This window comes from Neovison vison, chromosome 7 (genome assembly GCF_020171115.1).
Source record: "Neovison vison isolate M4711 chromosome 7, ASM_NN_V1, whole genome shotgun sequence".
Lineage (NCBI taxonomy): Eukaryota > Metazoa > Chordata > Mammalia > Carnivora > Mustelidae > Neogale > Neogale vison.
In genome coordinates, this window is record NC_058097.1 from 42,526,960 (window position 1) to 42,546,524 (window position 19,565).

The 19,565-nt window shown below is 53.4% G+C and overlaps 2 protein-coding genes across 3 annotated transcripts; both read right to left on the reverse strand.

Annotated features, from left to right (window-relative positions):
• Positions 1-40: 40 nt before the first annotated feature.
• LOC122913298 (inactive serine/threonine-protein kinase TEX14-like) lies at positions 41-7,027 on the reverse strand. Its single transcript, XM_044260064.1, has 15 exons — positions 6,889-7,027; positions 4,076-4,190; positions 3,534-3,699; positions 3,300-3,454; positions 3,158-3,218; positions 2,957-3,081; positions 2,736-2,828; positions 1,955-2,290; positions 1,719-1,876; positions 1,448-1,641; positions 1,292-1,364; positions 1,120-1,208; positions 860-1,033; positions 341-390; positions 41-250 (listed from the first exon to the last, which is right to left on the reverse strand). Exons 1-15 carry the CDS (start codon positions 7,019-7,021, stop codon positions 154-156), a joined length of 2,019 nt encoding a protein of 672 aa, XP_044115999.1. The 5' UTR covers positions 7,022-7,027; the 3' UTR covers positions 41-153.
• Positions 7,028-7,163: 136 nt separating this feature from the next.
• PRODH2 (proline dehydrogenase 2) lies at positions 7,164-16,180 on the reverse strand. Of its 2 annotated transcripts, none has more exons than XM_044256360.1 (10): positions 15,930-16,180; positions 15,658-15,854; positions 15,430-15,568; positions 15,261-15,347; positions 13,823-13,903; positions 13,591-13,746; positions 13,348-13,514; positions 11,043-11,153; positions 10,546-10,631; positions 7,164-7,905 (listed from the first exon to the last, which is right to left on the reverse strand). In XM_044256360.1, the coding sequence occupies exons 1-10, from the start codon at positions 16,101-16,103 to the stop codon at positions 7,778-7,780; spliced, it is 1,326 nt and encodes a 441-aa protein (XP_044112295.1). In that variant the 5' UTR covers positions 16,104-16,180; the 3' UTR covers positions 7,164-7,777. The 2 variants fall into 2 exon arrangements, with proteins under 2 accessions (XP_044112295.1, XP_044112294.1); XM_044256359.1 differs by lacking the exon at positions 7,164-7,905 and adding an exon at positions 9,389-9,615.
• Positions 16,181-19,565: the final 3,385 nt, after the last annotated feature.

Below are 19,565 nucleotides of genomic sequence, written 5' to 3' on the forward strand. Positions count from 1 at the left end.
GGTAGTGTCATGCTGGGGCCAGACTCAGGGAACAAAGAGGCAGAGACAGATGGATTGCTTTATCACGTTATCATTTCAGCAAGTGCTGCATGGGAAGTCCATCCTGGGAAGCTCTGAGGGGCGGTGTCTGCAGAAAGGCAGTCACAGGCACTCTTAAGAATCGGTTTCAGGAGCAGGGTCAAAGCTGGGCTTGTCTCCGAGTGGGCATCCACCCCGCAGCTCCGCTATGATCTCCTCCAGCAGGTCCATCCTGGGGAGTAGTGGGATGGGGGTGGAGCCAGGGTCACCACAGGGATGAGGAAGGGGCCCCAGGTGGCCCCCAGCAGGGCCCATTTCTCACTTCTGCAGGCTGGAGAAGAGACATCCTCTGATCAGCTCGGTACTGGGCTCCTGCAGAGGAAAAAGGCTGGAACTGCCACCCAGGAGCCCTGGAGCTCGGGATGGGCCTGGAAGGGGGAGGAGGGCGGGGGATAGGCTCCAGTTCCTCTGTCTCACCCACCCTCCGGGCCTTCCCCTGCCAGCAGCCTTCAAGGGGGTGGGAGGCCTCTCTGTGGGTCAGCAGGCAGGGGGTGGGCTTTAAGGCGGGAAGGTCAGCAGGGCTGGCATCTTGGCTGAGTTCCTCTCAAACTGCGCCACAGAATCCTGGTCCCCAGCAGGGAGGCTGTCCCGCAGGCTGGGAGTGTAGGGCAGGGCCCTGGGGGAAGTCAGGTTGGTCAGGGGGCACAGGTCAGTGAGAGGACAGTTGAGGGGTCCCTAGTCAAAGGCGAAGCAGCTGGGGAAATGGGCTGGTGACAACTGGGGTGAGGGCTCATGGTTTAACAAACTGAGTGGTTGCACAGGGCCCTGGGGGGATCCATACTGTCAAGCTGGGCTCCAGGCAGTGGTCCAGGCTGACCCGGGCTGCAGGGCTGGAGCCTGGGTAGAGGCTGGAGCCGGGACTTGGGCTGCTGCCTAGAGTCAAGCTGCTGCCTGAGTCCCAGGCTGGGGCCCTCTGGACTCTGCTGTGGGCTGTGACCTCAGGAGTCTTCAGGGCCTGTGGAGACAATGGCAGGAGCTGTCATGAGTTGCCCAGTGTTCCACAGCTCCCCTGGTCCTCCACATCCCTGCCCTGGCTCCTACCTGGCATGGGGAGAGGCCTAGGGACATCACAGGGGGTACAGGCCTGGGTGGAATCTTAGTTCTGGGAGCCACCTCACAGTACAGTGTGTCTGGGGGGACAGACCAGTTGGTTGGAATGAGGGGAGCAGAGCTGAGCTCAGCACCAGCCACCACCCACTCCGTGCCCTCTAACCTGGTAGGAAATCCTGAGATGCAGGGCACCGTGTGGTCCAGTGCATCCAGGAGCTCACCTCAGGAACCGAGTCCTGGGGAAAGGCGGCTGAGTGTGTGATGTGGGTCCGGCCTACGGTTCCACAGCCACTCCCCGGCCGGCCAGCATATCCCGTACCTGGGCCATGGCCTCCTGCAGCAGGTAGCGAGTGTTCTGCAGGCTGCCCCAGCGGTCGGCTGGCCCCAGGCCCAGCCCAGCCTGAACCAGGGCCTGGTAGGGGGCCGGCACCAGGGGATCCAGGGCCGGGCTCTCACCTGCCTCCAATTTAGCCTTCACCTCAGGCCCCTTCCTCCCAGCCCAGGGCAGCTGTCCTGTGAGGAAGTATGATTGGGGCACCCGACCCAGAGGACGACCTCAGCAGGGCCGGGGTGTAGGATCAATCACTGACCGGTGAACACCTCCTGGGCCAGGATGCAGAAGCTGTAGAGATCTGAGGTGGCAGCAGGCGTGTCACCGCAGATGAGCTCAAGTGGCAGCCATGGGTACAGTTCAGGAGGCGGGGGCAGCCCTGGACCTGAGCCTCCCCGGGAGTAGCCCTGCTGTGGCCTGTGGAGGCCGAGGGGCCTGGTGAGCCAGTGGCCACGGGACAGGGATATGGGGCAGGCGGGGGAAGTATGCGCTCACCTGGGCTGCAGCCAGTGTTGGTGCAGGGGCCGCCCGTGCTCCAGGCTGCTCACTTTGGCCAGGCCTGGCCGGACCAGCTGCACGGCGTGAGAGCTAAGGCCACCGTGGGCGTGCCAGCGGGCCTGCAGGAACAGCAGCGCCTCCAGCACCTGCAGCAGCAGGTGGCCAGGCAGCAGCCCCGGCACAGCACGGGGTCCTCCTGGACTCGGCCCACGTGGGTGCAGCACCACGTGCAGGGAGCCCAGCCACACCGGTTCGAAGAGGAGGCACAGCCCTGACAGATCGGCCGAGGGGCTCAGTGCCATCAGCAGCAACAGGTTAGGGTGGTGCAGGGTGCTGGGCGGGAGGAGAGCAGGCCACTCACAAGGAGGCCCTGACCTGCGTGGTGGGGGCTGCTCCTTGGCACATCAGCACATGCCAGGGGTTGACCATCTGATCTACATCAGCCACCGGACAGAGGAGAAACTGAGACCGGGCTTGCAGGACCAGCACCCAGTTCATACCCCATCTGCGGTACCTCTGCCTACACCCAGTCACTTCTCTGTGACCTAGAATACATAGCACACAGCCCTGGGACCCACTTTACAGCAGGAAGGTGGGGGGTGGTCACTCCAGTAGGAGGGCTCCGTACCAGGTGCTGGCCCAGAAGTGAAGAACCGTAACTGTGGCTCACTGCCACACTCCTGGCCTCCTGTTTATGAGACACCTGAGTCCGGAGGGCAGACCGGAGACGGGTCTGGGGGACTGGGCCATCCTCAGAGTAAGGCTTGGGGTGGTATACCTGCAGTGCTGAAGGTCAGCCAACAGCACATCCGGCTGAGCTTCAGCTGCCTTCAGCTTCCGAGCTGTCACGGAGTGGCCCCTCCACAGGAGGCTAGACAATGCCGGAGGGGGAAAGAGCACAGATCTGAAATGGGGGTCTTCCCACGAGGGAAGGAGCAGAACTAGACACCTCCCAGACTCTGCTGACAGCCAGGCAGGGGATGTGGAAGGGGCTCTCACTTGGCCATGAGGGTGTGGGAGCTGCTCTCGTAGGTGCGGTCGGGCTCGCCCTGGGCTGGCAGCAGCTCCTTGGGGTCCGCAAGGGGTATGCCTGTCACCAGCCCCAGTGGCCTCAGGCAGCTCAGCTGGGGATGGGGAGTGGGATTATGACGCACAAAGCAGACAGGGATGTTCCCTGCTCCCCCAACCTCTCCCGCTTACCTGGCCAAACCCCAAGGCTGGAATTCGGGGGGGTCTTCTGATGCGCTCTCGTCTCGGTGCCCTGGGGCAAAGGAAAGTCCAGGGGTAAGTATAGGGCAGCTGGGGGCAGTGGGTGAGTGGGCTTTAGGATATGGGTAGTTACCTGTCTGCACACTCCCGCCGCGGCAAGGACAGGGAGCCACACAGGCTGTGTCTACAGCCGGCCTGCAACTGGCCCAGGGATGCACTGACCACCAACTCACTGTCATGCACTAGTGCCGACATGTGGGCTCGGCACAGCTCTAATAGCTCCAGCACCTGGACGAGGGACGTGTGCAGTGAAGCAGATGGGGGTACCAGCTCTATACGCCCCCACCCCACCTGGGCCACTGCTCACCTCCCAGCTCTGCTTGGCACCACCCTGCTCAGCCCAGTCCCAAGGTGTGCGACCCTGCTGGTCATGCAGACGCAGGTCACCCCCTGCCTGCAGCAGGTGCAGCATCACCAGGCTGCAGCCCGAGAAGGCGCCTGCGTGCACAGGTGTGCTGCCATCGAGGCAGCGGCTGCAGTGGAACAACAAGGACAGAAATGCATTAGGAAAGAGGCAGAAAAGAGACAAGAGGTGGCAGGATGGGAGCACTGAGGATGAGAGGAGTTGCAGTGAACATGGGAGGTGGACATCGGGACAGGAGGGTCACTTGGGGACAGGGTAAGGTCTTTACTGTGAGCATGGCAGGTAGCAGAAGAATGGGAGTAGTCCCTGCTGGACAAGAGGGGGTTAATCCAGAGAACAAGGGGGAGATTACTGGGGCCAGAAGGGTCATCAAGATGGAAGGGTGTCATGAGGGAGTGGGTCTCTGGGGAGGAAAGCCTGGCTCTCAGGCTCTCTGGGGCTCAGGCCCCGGGGAGCGGTGGGGGCACCGCCATCGGTCCACTCACTGGTTGGGGTTGGCGCCAAAGGTCAGCAAGAGCTGCACAGCAGAGCTGTGGCCCAGCAGCGCCGAGAGGAAGAGCCCCGTCTGCCCAGCGGAGTTCTCACCATCCACCTGGACAACTGAGGGGCAACAAGGCTTAGGACTGTCCCTGCCCTTTACTCCAGAGGCAGAGGTCCTGGGGGTCGCTATGCAACACCTCTGCCAATTCCCAGTCCCTGCAGTCCCTCCTTGACTGGGTGAGCCTTGACCCCAGGTTCTCTGTATACCCTGGAAGCCCCACCCTCCAACCACAGGGGACTCTACTCAGGATCTGTCTCAACAAGGTGCTCACCGTTAATGAGCCCACAGAGTCGCAACAAGGGATGAAAACCACCTGCTATGCTGACACCCATCTGCCACCCCAGAAGTGTCAAAAATCACACAAAGTTCCCCAGGGGCGAGGGGGACGTGGACTTCTCAGAACCTCGGCTGACAGGAGCCTCGTGCACTGTCCAGGGAAGGCAGCCTCCACCCAGCTCTACTGCAGTGTATGTACACGAGTCCCATGTGGCCAGCATCCAATTCTTCAAGAAAAGCAAACTCTTGGGGCGCCTGGGTGGCTCAGTCATTAGGCGTCTGCCTTCAGCTCAGGTCATGATCCCAGGCTTCTGGGATTAAGCCCCACCTCAGGCTCCTTGCTCAGTGGGAAGCCTGCTTCTCCCGCTCCCACTCCCCCTGCTTGTGTTCCCTCTCTCACTCTGTCTCAATCAGATAAATAAATAAATAAAATCTTTAAAAAGAAAAAGAAAAGCAAACTCTTGGATTTTCTTAGGAAATCTCTCAAGTTTATTTCTGAGTTCTGCTTCTAGGAGCTGGATCCAAGAAACAACCTCCTCTGCACTGCACTTATGCCAACCCCTCCCCCACCATCCTGCTCAGAGCCTCCTTCTCACCCTCCTCTCCACACCCATTATCCTGAACTCTTCTTCCTTGTGGCCCTTGCCTCTCTCCCTACTGAGGGCAAATGCCCAGTGTCTGTCATTGCAGTCCTATGTCCTAGGCAGATATGGCTAAAATCAATCAAGCACTTGGCTTAAGCCAGCTTAGTTACTGTCACACAATTCCTCTAAAGGTGGTCCTTTAAGAACATCTGAATGCTGGGGGGCACCTGGGTGGCTCAGTGGGTTAAAGCCTCTGGGTCCTGGGATCGAGCCCCATATCGGGCTCTCTGCTCTGCAGGGAGCCTGCTTCCTCCTCTCTCTCTCTCTGCCTGCCTCTCTGCCTACTTGTGATCTCTGTCAAATAAATAAATAAAATCTAAAAAAAAAAAAATCTGCATGTCACATTTACTGCCTTCTATTTTAGCCAGTAGCCCACTGTCTTTTGCAAAGGCATTCTAACTGATTGTCTGCATTTGTATTGCCTACAGAAGGGTCTTCTTAAAACACAAATCACTGCATCATATAGATAATCATTACAATGGTAATCATTTCATGTATAATCTGATACAAGTTGTTCCAAAAAAGAGAGCGAGAGAGAGGGAGAGCAAGGCTCTTTTTATGAAGCTAGAATGACCTTAATTCCAAAACCACATAAGTTTCCAGAACCAAAAATAAAATTGTATTTCAATTCCATTTATGATCACATACGCTAACCCCCTGAATAAAGTAAAAGGGATTATCCAATTGATTTATTCCCAGAAATCAAGGATGATTCAACATAAGAAAATCAATCAATATAGAAAACACATTCATGAATTAACAAAAAATCACACTTGACTCAGTAGATACAAAAAAAGCAACTGATAAAATTCAAAATTTCCATAAGAGACTCTTAATGACAGAGAACAAACTGAGGGTTGATGGAAGTTGGGGAGGGGGGGAGATGAGCTAAATAGGTGATGGTTATTAAGGAGCGCACTTGTTATGATGAGCACTGGGTGATATATGTAAATGATGAGTCACTAAATTAAATAAAAATACAATTCAATACTTACTTATGACTGAGGGGGGGCAAATACCTCAAAAAACTAAGAATAAATGGGAACATCCTCACTTTATAAAAATTATATACCAAAACCCCAGAGCACCCACAATACTTAATGCAGAAATACAGATTAATTCTCTTTAATATAAAAAACAAGGAAAGAGATATCTATTGACAATAAGGTTTGGGGGTTCTGGCCAACAACTTACACGGGGTTAAAAAAAAAAAAAAAAGAATTAGAGTTTAAAGGGATGAGATCAAACTGTCAACCATCTGTGGGTAACAAAAACTGTAAAAGAGTAAAAAATTTCAACTATTAAGTTCAGAAAGTGGCCAGAAACACAATCGATTTACAAAAACCCATTGTAAATTAGATGTTCATTTCCTCCCTACAACTCTAATGGCTTCTCATCACACACAGAACAAAATATAACAGAATTCACCCACTATTTCAGAGGCCCTTTCCTGTCTGTGGCTAGTGCCTCTTAGCTTCCACCCTCTCCCTGAGTCCTTCTCCCCTCCGCTGCTACTTAACAATTTGTTTTGACTTCAAGGCCTTTGCAGTGGCTATTTCACCCTGGGGTGGGGGGTGGGGGTTGCATGACTGGCTCTCATAAAACCACCCTTTTTGGTGTATCTACTTCATCCTCACCACTTTCTTAAATTCTCATGATAGATTTCATTCACAATGACCCAGAAGGTTGTCCCTAAATCCCCATCATGGACAAAAGAGGCTGGCGCGCCCTAGGTGCCTGGTACACAGCTGGTGACTGGCCCACTGAAGGCCCGCCTTCCACACAGCCTCTTGAGCTGCACCCCACAGGTAGCTGCAGGAGCTAAAAGAACCCTCACCTCTCCGCAGGAGCCGAGTGAGGCCCCATCCTGGGCCCCCAGCCAGGGCCAGGCGATGCAGTCGTCCCAGCTGGGCTTCTGGATCCCTAACAGAGCCCAGCTCCATGGGGAAGCGAGAGCGCAGGGAGGGCATCTGTGGGCTCCGGCCTCCTCACTCAGCTCCTGGGCAGGGATCACCTAGGGGTTTCTTATGAGGGAGGAGGAAGTAAACATAGGACCTCTTGGGGGCAATAAATACAGAGCCGGCTGGGAGTCCTAGAGGGCCGCGTGAGAAAGAGAGGAGACTCAGGAGGAGTCTGCTTTGCTGTTAGGTGTTTGAATGGGGAAAGTGGTCGGACAGGGAGAGCTAACGACCAGACCGGCAGGTCTGGGGTCTAAGGGAGTCTGGGGGCTGGGCATTCTCTCTGGGGGAGGGGGTGTAAGGGCTCCAGGGACAGGACCTGAGCTCTGGAAAGGACACTAATGGTTTAGGAAAAGGGTCTGGTGAAGAGGGGCCTGAGGGCTTGGCCTGAGAAGGGGTAGGGTCTCCAAGCTACAGGAGGGGGTGGAAGGGAGGGCAGTCAGGGCAGGGGCTAAGGCGCTGAGGCAGGCTCTGCGGGCTGGGAGAGGGTCTGAGGGTTGTGGACACGGACTGAGGTTGAGGGAAGCCTCTGGGTGCTGGGGTAGGGTCTGTGGGCTATGGGAGGGGACTGAGGAAGGGGACCTGAGGGCTATGTCTGTGGGCTGGGAGCCGGAGTCTGAAAACGGGTAGGTTCTGCGGGCCACCAGGCGTGGGAAGGAGGGAGGAGTATGAGGGAAGGCCGAGGTCTGGCAGTGGGGTCTAGTCTGAGGGCCCAGGAAGCTCTAGGAAGATTCTGGAGTCTAGGCTCCAGCCCACAGCTCTTTGCACCTACCGTTGCGCTCCAGCAGTGCTTACCACGTGACCCAGGCACCGCGGAGCTGGAACCTGGGGCGCATGCGCTTCGGTGGCTTGCGCTTGCGCAGCATCCCCCTCCTCTGAGAGACGCCCCCACAGCCCTGACGTGATGCGAAAGAAGAGAAAGCGATATCCACTTCAGAGCTGTCGGCTGTGCTGTACATGTTACCCGCTTTTTCCGCCTGCCCCAGGACTTGTTTGAGGTGGTGGGCCCTTCCTGATCCCTGTCCTTGGCTGTCTTCTTTCCACGCTTCTCACCACCTCCACGGGCCCCACGTGTCCTGGACACCGCTCCCTGGAAATCCTCTGATACCGTACCATCCACTTGTCTCTCCCCAAAACTGCATTTCCTCCCTGCACCATCTCAGAGCCCCCCCTCTTCAAGCGAGGGCCCTGGGCCTCGCCCTTCAGTGTCTCCCTCCCATCCAGCCTCTCAGCCGGATGGCCCATCCACTCAGCTTCCAGACTGTCCTCACCAGCCCGGTCCTCCGTTTTTATCGTCCTACCATGCTCCAGCGGCCTGTGGCGATTCCTTACTCTAGCTGCCCTTGGGCTCCCAGCCCGTCTCCCCGCTCTGGTACACTCACAATGAGGTAGCCAGGGGACTTTTACAAAAGCCAAACCTGACTTTGTCCCTCCCTTGCTTGAAACCCTCCTGACTCCCCAGGGCCCTTGGGACAAAGTCCAGCCCATGAAGCCTGGCAACAAAGATGGCATCATCTGGCCTGCCTACCCTTCCATCCCTGTCTTCCCACTCCCCAGTCTGTTTCACACTCTTCTGTCTATGCACTCACTTGCCTTTCTTTGAATGCTCTTCTCAGTATTCCCTTGGTTATCCTTATGAATTCTCTGGGAAGCCCTCTTGATCACCAGGAGTCTCCCCTGATTCCCCAGGCTGTCACTGAAGATAGGTCTCTCTACCCCTACTGGACCAAGGCCTGTGAGTCAGGGCTTGCAGCTGTCTTTGTCACTGCTGTGTTCCCAGCATTGTTCACCTCAGAGCATAGCTCAGGAGGAGCCTCAGTAAATGCTTATTAAATAAAAAAGTGGTTTGCCTCTTCCCTCTGTCCCTCCCAGCCTCTGGGCTTCAGTGTCTCAGTGTCTGCTTATCATCTGGGCATCCACTGGAGTTAAGAAAGTTCCCCCTTAAGTCATTGATTGGCTGAGTAGAGCTGATCCCAGGCCCAGCGCAGGATAGGCCGCCTCAGGGTTGGAGGGAGGCATGTTAGTTTTTTATCAATGTCCTTGCTATGCTCTGTGATCAGCTACTGGTCTCTCTTGAGCTGCCGAGCTGCTAGCTTAGACTGACTGAGGTCGAGAATAGCCCTTTCCCAAGAAGGCAGCTTCAGTGCAGGGCAATAGCTCAGGATCTATCTTTCTTTCTTTCTTTCTTTCTTTTTAAGATTTATTTATTTATTTGACAGACAGAGATCAGAAGTAGGCAGAGAGGCAGGCAGAGGGGGAGTGGGAGAAGCAGGCTTCCCGCTGAGCAAAGAGCCCTATGCGGGGCTCAATTCCAGGACCCTGGTACCATGACCTGAGCCGAAGACAGAAGCCCGTAACCCACTGAGCCACCCAGGCATCCCTAGCTCAGGATCTTTATTAACCACATGACTCCTGGGGATGCTAATGGGGTACCCTCAGGCCCCGACCCAGCACTCTCCTCCGAAGTTCTTGACTGAGCAGCTTCTGTTCCCTGCGGGCACCCTGCAGCACGCTCCGGTTCTCCTGGGCCCTCCGGATCAGATAGGGGATCACCTCCTCCAGGGAACCATAAGGGATGGACTTATACACCGCATAGCCGGCCTGCCCTGCAGGGAGATTGTTGGCAGGGTATGAACTCATGTTTGGGGAGAGGCCCCACCTGGAACAGAGGCTCTCATCTCTAAGAATGTGACAGATTAGGTGAGTTGGACAAAATTCCCAATGGAAAAAAACCTTAAAATCCTGCAGTAAACATCTAGAAAATGTTCCTAAAGTTATTAAAATACTGCCAAAAGAGTAAGGAATTTAGTAATCCAAGGATTAAGAGAAAATGTGAACCCAAAAAGGGAAGGACACAAGGAAACACTTCCACCCTGAAGGCAAGATTTGATGACTTCATTGAATTGAGGGGGTACAGAAATTGAGGCCCAGAGTCTGACCAGGGTGACTTGCAAAGGAGAATTTCCTCAAGTTAAGCTGCACCCTCAGTGTCAGGGTTAACCAGAAATCAACACTCCCACCTTCCCCAGCTCACAAGGAATAGTAGCCTTGACCATAAGTAGAGCAAAGAAAACAAAAGCCCATCTCTGAGAGATCAAGGCCATGGATTAGCCTCACATATTTGTAGCTCAAAGTTTCATAATGGAGATGCTTCTGGAAACCTCAAGCTCTGAATATAAGGTAAAGTGGTTCTGTATCCCTTAGCACCTGGCAGAATAAAACATAAATCTTCTGGTCTCAGACCCCGGGGAGACACAATCAAGATAACAAAGCCCATAGGAAACAAGACACCATGATTGAACACCAGCAAAAGCAAGAGACAGCAGGCTTAGAGAACAGGCAAGCAAGGCCTTCAGATATGGGAGCAACAGATCTATCGGGAAGAGTCTGGTGGCTGGGTCAGATGCAGGCTCTGGAGGGGAGCCTCGGCAGGCACTGGTTGGGAGTGGGAGAAGGGATCTGGCTAGGAGGGGATGAGGCCGAGGGCTAGGTGGGGCATGGTGTTGGGGAATGGGGAGAATGGGCCATCCACATACCCAGTGCCAAGGAGACGTGGTCACACATCCCTAGAAGTTGTCCAAAACAGACAGGCCCGTCCAGAGGAATGCCCAGCTCCCACATGCTACAGAGAAGGCCACATCATCAGTCCACACAGTGGCTGGATCCAGAGCTGACAGTCAGCCATTATGCACTCATATGGCTGTTCCAGTTACTAAAATTTTGAAGTACTTCCAAACTCAGTGATAAATAACCACTATTCTCAGGCCCATGAAAGCTCCCCGGTGAGTCCCAGCTCCTTCCCTGGAACCCACAGACCTCCCTGTGCCCCAGCAAAAAAGGAGCAATGCCTTGTTTAGCTGGGGCCTACAGGGCGGTAAATATTTTAATAGCCTCCCCTGCATCCCTGTGAACCTACTTGTCCCTCACCGTCCCTACCCCTATTCCATGTCCACCACCCTCTGCCCGCCCCTGGCAAGGGAGAGGAATTGAGGGGTCCTCCTTGTGGGGACCCATTTCCCATCCCTCTACATACCGCTTGGTTGCCTGGCGAACAGATTCTTCATTGTGGGAAGCCACCATGAGGTGGCACATGGGGCCACGGTGGGACACATGGGTCAGCATCAGTTCCAGACAGCGGCTGTAACTGAAGGGAGGTGCTCTGTTCAGCTTACGGCTCCTGGTGGTTAAAGGTCAGGCCCTGGGGACTCAGGATTCCTCTCCTTGGGAGTTGGGGTGCTTAAGGGCAAGTACTTAGAGATCATAGGGTACCCCCATTTCCCCTCCACCAGGTGTAGGGGATAGCCCTTCTCTGAGCCTGTTTCCTCTCTTGTAACGATTCACGTTCACCTCACAGCCCTGTTGAGGTTGGAGTAAGATGGGGGTGTCATAAAGCCCTTGGCTTGGTGGCCGTCTCAGAGCAAAGGGCGACATCCCGTTCATGAGATGACGTTGACCTAAGGTCATTCACAGCAGCGTTGACTACAGAGCATGAGCAACAGTAACTTAACAGTCAGTGGGGCCTGGCTCAAAGGAATGACGGGGCACAAAGGCTCGTGGAGTGCTCTGCACCAAAGAAGGGTGAGGACACTCAGGGGCTCTGATACAGAAAGACAAACTGACTGGCGAATGCTTTCCCAGCTTGCTGCTGGCTGTGTGCCACCCTAAGGACAAGGTGTGGTACATCCGTACAGTGGGATATTATTTTAGACATAAGAGGGAATGAAGTACTGATTAATGTGACAATGTAGCTGAACCCTGAAAACGTTACACCGAGTGGAACAGGCCAGACACCAAAGGTCATACGTTATGACCACAAAAATGACTCCATTGGTATGAAATACCCAGAAGAAGCAAATCCATAGGGACGCAAAATGGATTAGAAGCTTCCAGGGCCTGAGGGGAAGCAAATGGGGAGTGACTGCTAATGGACATGGTGGTGAAATGTTCTAGAATTAGTGGTGATGGTTGCAAAACCTTGTAAATATATTAAAATCCCTTGAATGGTACACTTTGAAATGGTGAATTTTATGATATGTTTATTATAACTTAGTAAGAAATAATCAGATGTGATTAAGCCTGTGGGGCACAACCGTATGTAGGAACCCTCATAGGCCTCGGGTGTGAGCCTAGCTTCCAGCCATGGCGTGGCCCCTTGCCCTGTGAAATTGGGTCAGTCCCTGTGGCTCTACAAACCTTTTCTGAATCCAGTGGGAAATGGAAGTAGATTTTTAAGCTCTACGAAGACTGGGCCTGGGGACCACCTTAGTTGGGAATGGGACCAGGACCAGGGTCCAGCCCAGGCCCTGATCTAAATCAGGCGATCAGAAAGTATGTGGTAAAGGAACAGTTTGCTTCTTCCCAGTGTCCTGGGATGGGGATCCAAGGAGCTCACCCATGTTTTGCTCCCAGCACAGGGTGATTTGAGGTGAGTAAGAATGCAGGTTCTAGAGTCAGTCTGCTCAGTTCAGAACTTGGTCCTGCCACTTACTAGCTATGTGACCTTGGGTAAGTGATTCTATCTCTTCGCGCCTGGGTTTCATCCTCTGTGAGATGGGTGTTGGGGGGGGGCACTTGGGGTTGTTTATGTATTCAACAGATGTGTTCTGAGCACCTGTCATGTAGCAGGCACAATTCTAAACACTGGATGCTCAACAATGAACAAATCAGAAACCCCTGCCCTCCTGGGCCCACACTTTCAAGGGAGAGACAATGTGCCATTGAATATGAAAGTGTGTAGAATCTCAGATGCTGGTAAGCGCTGAGGAGGGAAAGCAAATTCAGGAAGAGGGTAGGTGTGGGAGTTCTCATTTTTGATAGGGAGGGCAGGGAGGGCAGCGAAGTCTCCCCAAGGAGGTTCCAAAAAGTAGAGACCCAAGGAGGTGAGGGATTGAAGCAAGCAGCTGTCTGGAGGGAGAACGTTCTAAACAATGGGAACAGGAAGTGCAAAGGCCCTGGGGATCATCAAGGAGGCCAGTGTGGAGGAACAGAGTGGGCAGAAGAGAAGTTGATGTGACAAGACCAAGTCATGCGGGGCCTGGGGGCTGCTGTAAGGATTTGGGGTTTATTGAGGGGCAGTGGGAGCAATGGGAGGGTTTTGAACTGAGCAGGGAACAGGATTTGACTTAGATATTAGCAGGCGCCCTCTGGCTGCCTATGGGATACAGACTGGGGTGGTGGACAAAGGAAGGAACAGGGAGCCCAAAGAGGAGGTGGGAAGAGAAGATGTCTTGGACCAGGGAGAGGAAGTGATATGGGGACATACAGAGGCTGCATCATGGACAGTGCTCTGGGATGAAAGGTTATGATTTATCTCTGAGGCCTGTCTGGCCCAGTCCTACCTCCGACTGGTAGCCTCATAGTCTGGCTGAGTGGGGTCTTCTGTCCCTTGGTGCCGAGCCACCTGTCTCTCCTTGTCCAGATATGCCCCTCGTACCAACTTGACTCCGAAGGCCAGGCCAGACCTGTCAGCGGCCTCCACGGCCTGCCTCAGCCGCTCGTGTGTGTCCTGGCGGGGCACCCAGGCAGCTTCGGGTCAGGGCCCTGGGACCCCAGCCCGTGGGCCCCCACCGTGCACCACACACCTTCAGATAGGCCTGGTAAGTGTTCCACACCCAGGGCCCGCCTTCCCCAGGGCTGTTCCAGCGCCTGGCCAGGGCATCCACAAGCAGAGAGAGAGCCGGGTTCAGGAAGGTGTACTCAGCGTCCACCAGGAGCCTCACGTGCTGGGCCCGGGCGTGCTGCGGGTGGGAGGGACCACGGTCAGGCCTTGGGGTGCCTGGCACGCGCCGGGGGACAGGCCACGGCCGGGGTTACCTGGACCACCCGGTGCAGGCGGCTCAGAGAGGCCTGGAGATGCTGGTTCTGCTCTGCGCTGAGGCAGGAGACCTGGAGATCCTGGGGGAGCAGCAGAGGAGGTGAGAATGGTTCGGGTGACTGAATCCTTCCGGGGCCCGTGTCTCCCCTCCCCCACCACCCAGAAGGGAGACACGTTTAGAAATTGTTAGATGTAGGAAATGAAGCTGTATCACATAGATACTATCTTTTCAAAAGATTTTATTTATTGGGGTGCCTGGGTGGCTCAGTGGGTTAAAGCCTCTGCCTTCAGGTCAGGTCATGATCTCAGAGTCCTGGGATCGAGCCCCGCATCAGGCTCTCTGCTCAGCAGGGAGCCTGCTTCCTCCTCTCTCTCTGCCTGCCTCTCTGTCTACTTGTGATCTCTGTCAAATAAATAAATAAAATCTTTTTTAAAAAAAAGATTTTTTTTTCTGGAGAATTGTCTCCCCCTGGCTGGGGGCAGAGTCTTGGGGGGTCCTGGGGAGTCAGTAACTGGTGAGACTTTCTACATACGACGGTCACCCTCAGAGAAGTCCTACTAGGTGCTGGTGCTATTTCGGGTACCTCATCAAATATTTAACTCACCCAATCTTCACTTCTGTCTGAGGTAGGGATTGACACAGGGGTTGGGAGGGCTGTCTCTGAAATGTGGGCAGGAAGGGGAACAGGTTCGGGGAGACACTGAAGCCAGGGTGGGATCTGGTAGGTGTGAGGGGTCTGGAGCATGTCCAGGGGCTCAGGGGAAAGGCTGGGACTGGAGACAAACATGGGCCTCATGAGTACCCGGTGGGGAAGCTGAGGCTGCAGCGTGGGTAAGAAGACCCCATCAAGGGGAGGAAGGAGTGAGGAGGCGGGAGCCAGGACCTAGACTTGGGGAACTGCCATATTGAAGAGACAGGCAGAGAAGAACCTAACAAGGAAGGAGAATGAGCTAGCAGAGATGGAAAGGGAGAGCCGGGTTTTTGTATTAGGGCTGCCAGTGACCAGGAGGGCGGGTTGGAATAGTTCATGAAAATAAAAAGAAACAAATGAACGAATGAGTGAATGACCAAACTAAAACCCCACTGGCCTAATCATAACTTCCAGTCGATTGACCAAATACTGATAACTTTCTTCTAGGTAGTAAAGAGCTAACTGTCTCACTCCCTCCTCTGAGAGCTCCCAGCCCCCAGGCCCTTGCCTAGGAGCCCCAGATGACCCACATATTCCATCCATTCCAACCACACCCCAGGGCTACAGCCACATTTATTTCCGATTGTTCCAAGCCTGGGGAGTAGCAGTAGTTACACAGTTGGAACATCCCACTTGCAAGCAGGTGCCTGCTACATCCAAGTACTCAGAACTCTGCTTCCCCCCCCGGCCCCCCTCCCCACATTCCCCACCAACCATCCATTCTCTCCCAGCCTGAGATCCTTACCTGCCCAGAGTCCATGGCTTCTGCCAGCCTCTCGGGGCTCAGCTCCAAGGAAGCCCCTGGTTTTCTGATGTAGGAGGTTAGCTCCTTCTGGAATGGGGTGGTGGGTGGAGTGGTGAGGGGAGCTGGTCGGCAGCCCTACCCTCCCGCCCCCATCTTGCCCGTCCCTTACACAGAGCCGAGCGCTGGTCAGCGCCGTCACCTTCAGCTGCATGAGGATGTTCCCAGTCGGGCCAGGGGTCTCCAGGAGGCCACGTGACAGGTCCACACACCGAAGCATAGCACTGAAGTTCCCTTCATACCAGGCCTCACTGCCCCAGCCAGCGGGCATTAGCTTCAGGAGCCCACCCATCCCCTTCCTACCAGCCTCCCCGCCTCCCCGGGCCTGGCCCCTACTCACCCCGTCTTGACAGCTGAGTCTGGCTCCTCTTCAGTGGGTACTGCCAGCAGAGGCCGGAGGCCTAGGGCCTGGAGCTGTTGGACACAGCCCTTCACCTCGTCTGCTGTCTCACCAGCCACAAACTGCCCGTAGATAGACGCTCGGAGAAAGGCATCCGAGAGCCGGGAGCCCAGGAGTCGCCGAGACCAGGCCTGAAGCTGGAGTGACAGAGAGCAACGGCTCAGAGCCCAGCCTGGGGTTGCCCGAGGCCAGTCCCCAGGGTCCCTGCTCACCGCCAGGCCATGTGTGACCAGAGGGGGCCAGGCACACAGCCGCAGCACCAGCAAAGCTCGGGTCAGTTCTCCTGTGCCTTTGAGGTGAAAAGCCCCTCCATCAAAATTCAAGGGCTTCCAGCCCCCAGGGGAGGGTCCAGCTTGGGAACAGAGCACACGACAGGTCCGAAGCATCACAAATCCCTAGCCACTTCTAGAGCAAGTAAAGGGGCTTTGAGGGCAGGTCTACCAAGTGCCCCTTGCCCAGCCAGGGGCAGTGACTGATTAACGAGGCAGTAGCCAGGGCAAGGCGAATCTTTTAGGATCATAGGCTCCTTGGGGGGGCAGTTAATGATTAACTGACAGGGACAGAGTTCAGAATAACGGGGACAGGAGTGGAAAGCCCCCAAAATTGCCCCCAACAACTATCAGCAGAACATCTCACGACTGTTAGATGCCCACCGTGTGCCAATGGGTATTAAGGGAGAGCAGGGGTTCTGGAACAAAGATCTCCGGGTTCAAGGCGATTTGGTTTTGTGATCTTGGGAAAGTTACTCAATCTTGCTTATTGCAATTACTACATCTTGGGATGGGAAAGATGGCAATGTTACTGAATCAATTTGAAAATGCACATAGCCTGTAAGCCAGCTGTTTCAGGCTGAGCATACATCTTAGAGAATCAGGTCGTGGCCTCAGGGAAACAGGTACAGGGAGGAATGTTCACAGCTGCCTGGTTTGCAACGGCCACAAACCACCTAAATTTCCGTCAACCGGAGAACAAGTAGAGATATATCCTGGTCTACAAGGGCATCCAGTGCGGGATACTATATGGCAGTGAAAAAGGAACAGACTTCTGGGACGCCTGGGTGGCTCAGTTGGTTACGCGGCTGCCTTCGGCCCAGGTCATGATCCCAGCATCCTGGGATCGAGTCCCACATCAGGCTCCTTGCTCAGCGGGGAGCCTGCTTCTCCCTCTGCCTCTGCCTGCCACTCTGTCTGCCTGTGCTCACTCTCTCTGACAAATAAATAAATAAAATCTTAAAAAAAAAAAAAAAAAGGAACAGACTTCTGATGCCTCCAACCTCATGGTTAAATCTCACACGCACAGTGGTGAGTGAAAGAAGACAGACACCAAACAGGACATGCTGCATTAGTCCGTTCAATGCACTTGAAAGCAGGGAAAATGAAAGAACAGTAGGGTTAGGAATATGCACATGGGTGGCCAAACCATACAGACAAGACAAAAAGACTATCTCAAAAGTCAGAGAGGTGGTTACCTCGGGCGATGAGGGGAGCTGTAATTGGGTTGGGGCTCTTGGGAGCTTCCCTGTCCTTTTTTCCTAACCTGATAATTCACAGTTGTTCCCATTCTAAGTATTTTTTTTTTAAGATTTGATTTATCTATTTGAGAGAGAGAGGGTGGGGAGAGAGGGGGAGCACATATGGAGGGGAGGGGCACAGTGAGAGGCAGACTCCCACTGAGCAGGGAACCTCCCCACCCCCAACGTGGGGGCTCAATCCCGGGACCCTGGGATCATGACCTGAACCAAAGGCAGACACTTAACCGACTGAGTCACCCAGGTGACTTTTTTCATGCCCTACACCTACATTTTATACTCCTGAATGTACATTTCACAATAAAACAAAAAGGAAACACGAATCATAGTATCAGTCTCCTGGGGCTGCCATGAGGGGTTCTGGTGAGTTCATGAGCTCACGTGGCCTGACCCACGAAATGATCTCAGTAAGTACCGGTTAAGTACTGTGTGTGCACAGTCTCCCTAGTGTCTGTGCTCCCGGTGAGGTATACACTGTTCATCACTCCTGGGTTTGGGGATCCCCAAAACTACCTCAGGCTCAGTAATTCACTAGAAGGACCCCCAGAACTCAGAAGAGCTGTTTTATTCACAGTCATGGTTTACCTCAGTGAAAGGATATAGAGTAAAAAAAGCAAAAGGAAGAGGCCCATGGGGTCCAGGTGACCCCGGGCACCAGCTTCTAGTTGTTCTCTCCCAGGGCCACTGAGCAAACAGCGCTCAACACTTCCAGACCCAGTGCATGACGACACACCCAGAGGACTGCAGCCAGCGGCCCTCACGTGAGCCCTGGTGTCCAGGCTTTCTACTGGGGTGTCATTCACATAGTCCCAGCTGTCCTCTGATATGACTGATATTGGTGTCCAGCTCCTCCAGAGGTCAAGCTGACACCGCATGTTCCAGGTAATCAAAAACACTCTTACCAAGCTAGATATTCCAAGAGGTTACCTCCCAGGAGCTGGGCAAAATTAATCCTTCACTGTATAACCCCTAATTCACAGGTGTTGAAAGCAGAGGCTCAGAGAGGTAGAGCTATCTACCTGAAAGCACACAGCCAGTGGGTGGCTAAGTGTCGAGTTAATGACCTTGTCCCCTAGACCCCAGGTTCAAGATTTTAGCCATGCAGCCTCTTTCTCATCTTTTATCAGTACCCAATTCACAGAACATCTGACTAGAGTCAGACTATAAATCCAGCAAAGCCTGAGCTAAAAAAAGGGCTTTATGTTTTTTTTAGTTCCTTGCACAATTCATATTGAAAAATTAAAACAATAGAAAAGGGGGAGCAGAGTGAAAAACTAGTCTTCCTCCCACTCCTGAATTTCAGCTCCTCAATTTCCTTCCTATAAGGCAGTGGGCTATCCTTGCAAAGACAGAATATGCACCTATATATCTCCTTTATTTATTATGTAAAGAGGAAATACTATTCATTCCTTTGCACATTGACTTTTTCCATTCATGTATTTTGAAAGGTTATTCCCATCTCAGCACATACAGCTCTGTCTCAAATTTGAGAAGTTCTGTGTTGTTTCTGTCTTGAATCTTTGACAGAATCCACCAGTAAAGCCATTTGAGCCAGTTGTCTTTGTGGGAAGTTTGCTTTTTTCTTCTTTAAGATTTTATTTATTTATTTTATGGGAAGTTTTTAAATAATGAACTCAGTTTCCTTAGTAAATACAGGGCTCGTCATATGTTCTACTTCACAAGCTTTCATTCCTTGTGTTTTTCAAGAAACCATCACTTCATCTAAATTGTCAAATCTAATTACAGAATTTGTAGAGATAATCCCTCTTTCACTCTTGATACTGGTCATTTCTGTTCTTTTTTTTCCTCTTCATCTGTCTAGCTAGGGATTTTATCAATCTCATTCATCTTTTCAAACAACCAACTTGGGCTTTGTTAGTTTTCTCCATGGTTTACTGATCTGTCTCATTTTTTTTTTTTAAAGATTTTATTTATTCATTTGACAGAGACAGATCACAAGCAGGCAGAGAGGCAGGCAGAGAGAGAGGGGGAGGGGAAGCAGGCTCTCCGCTGAGCAGAGAGCCCGATGTGGGACTCGATCCCAGGACCCTGAGATCATGACCTGAGCCGAAGGCAGCGGCTTAACCCACTGAGCCACCCAGGCGCCCCGATCTGTCTCATTTTTAACGCTTGGAGAGTTTTCTCTTGTATGAACTCTATTCATTGGTGATTCCATTTTCTCTGACACTTAGCATAAAAATTTGCAAACACAATTTAAAGAATGACCACAGACCACTTCTACACCTTCCTCCTAGATCCAACAACCCTGCCATCTTTGCTTTTTCTCTCCTCTTTCCCTATTTCTTAATATGAACATGTG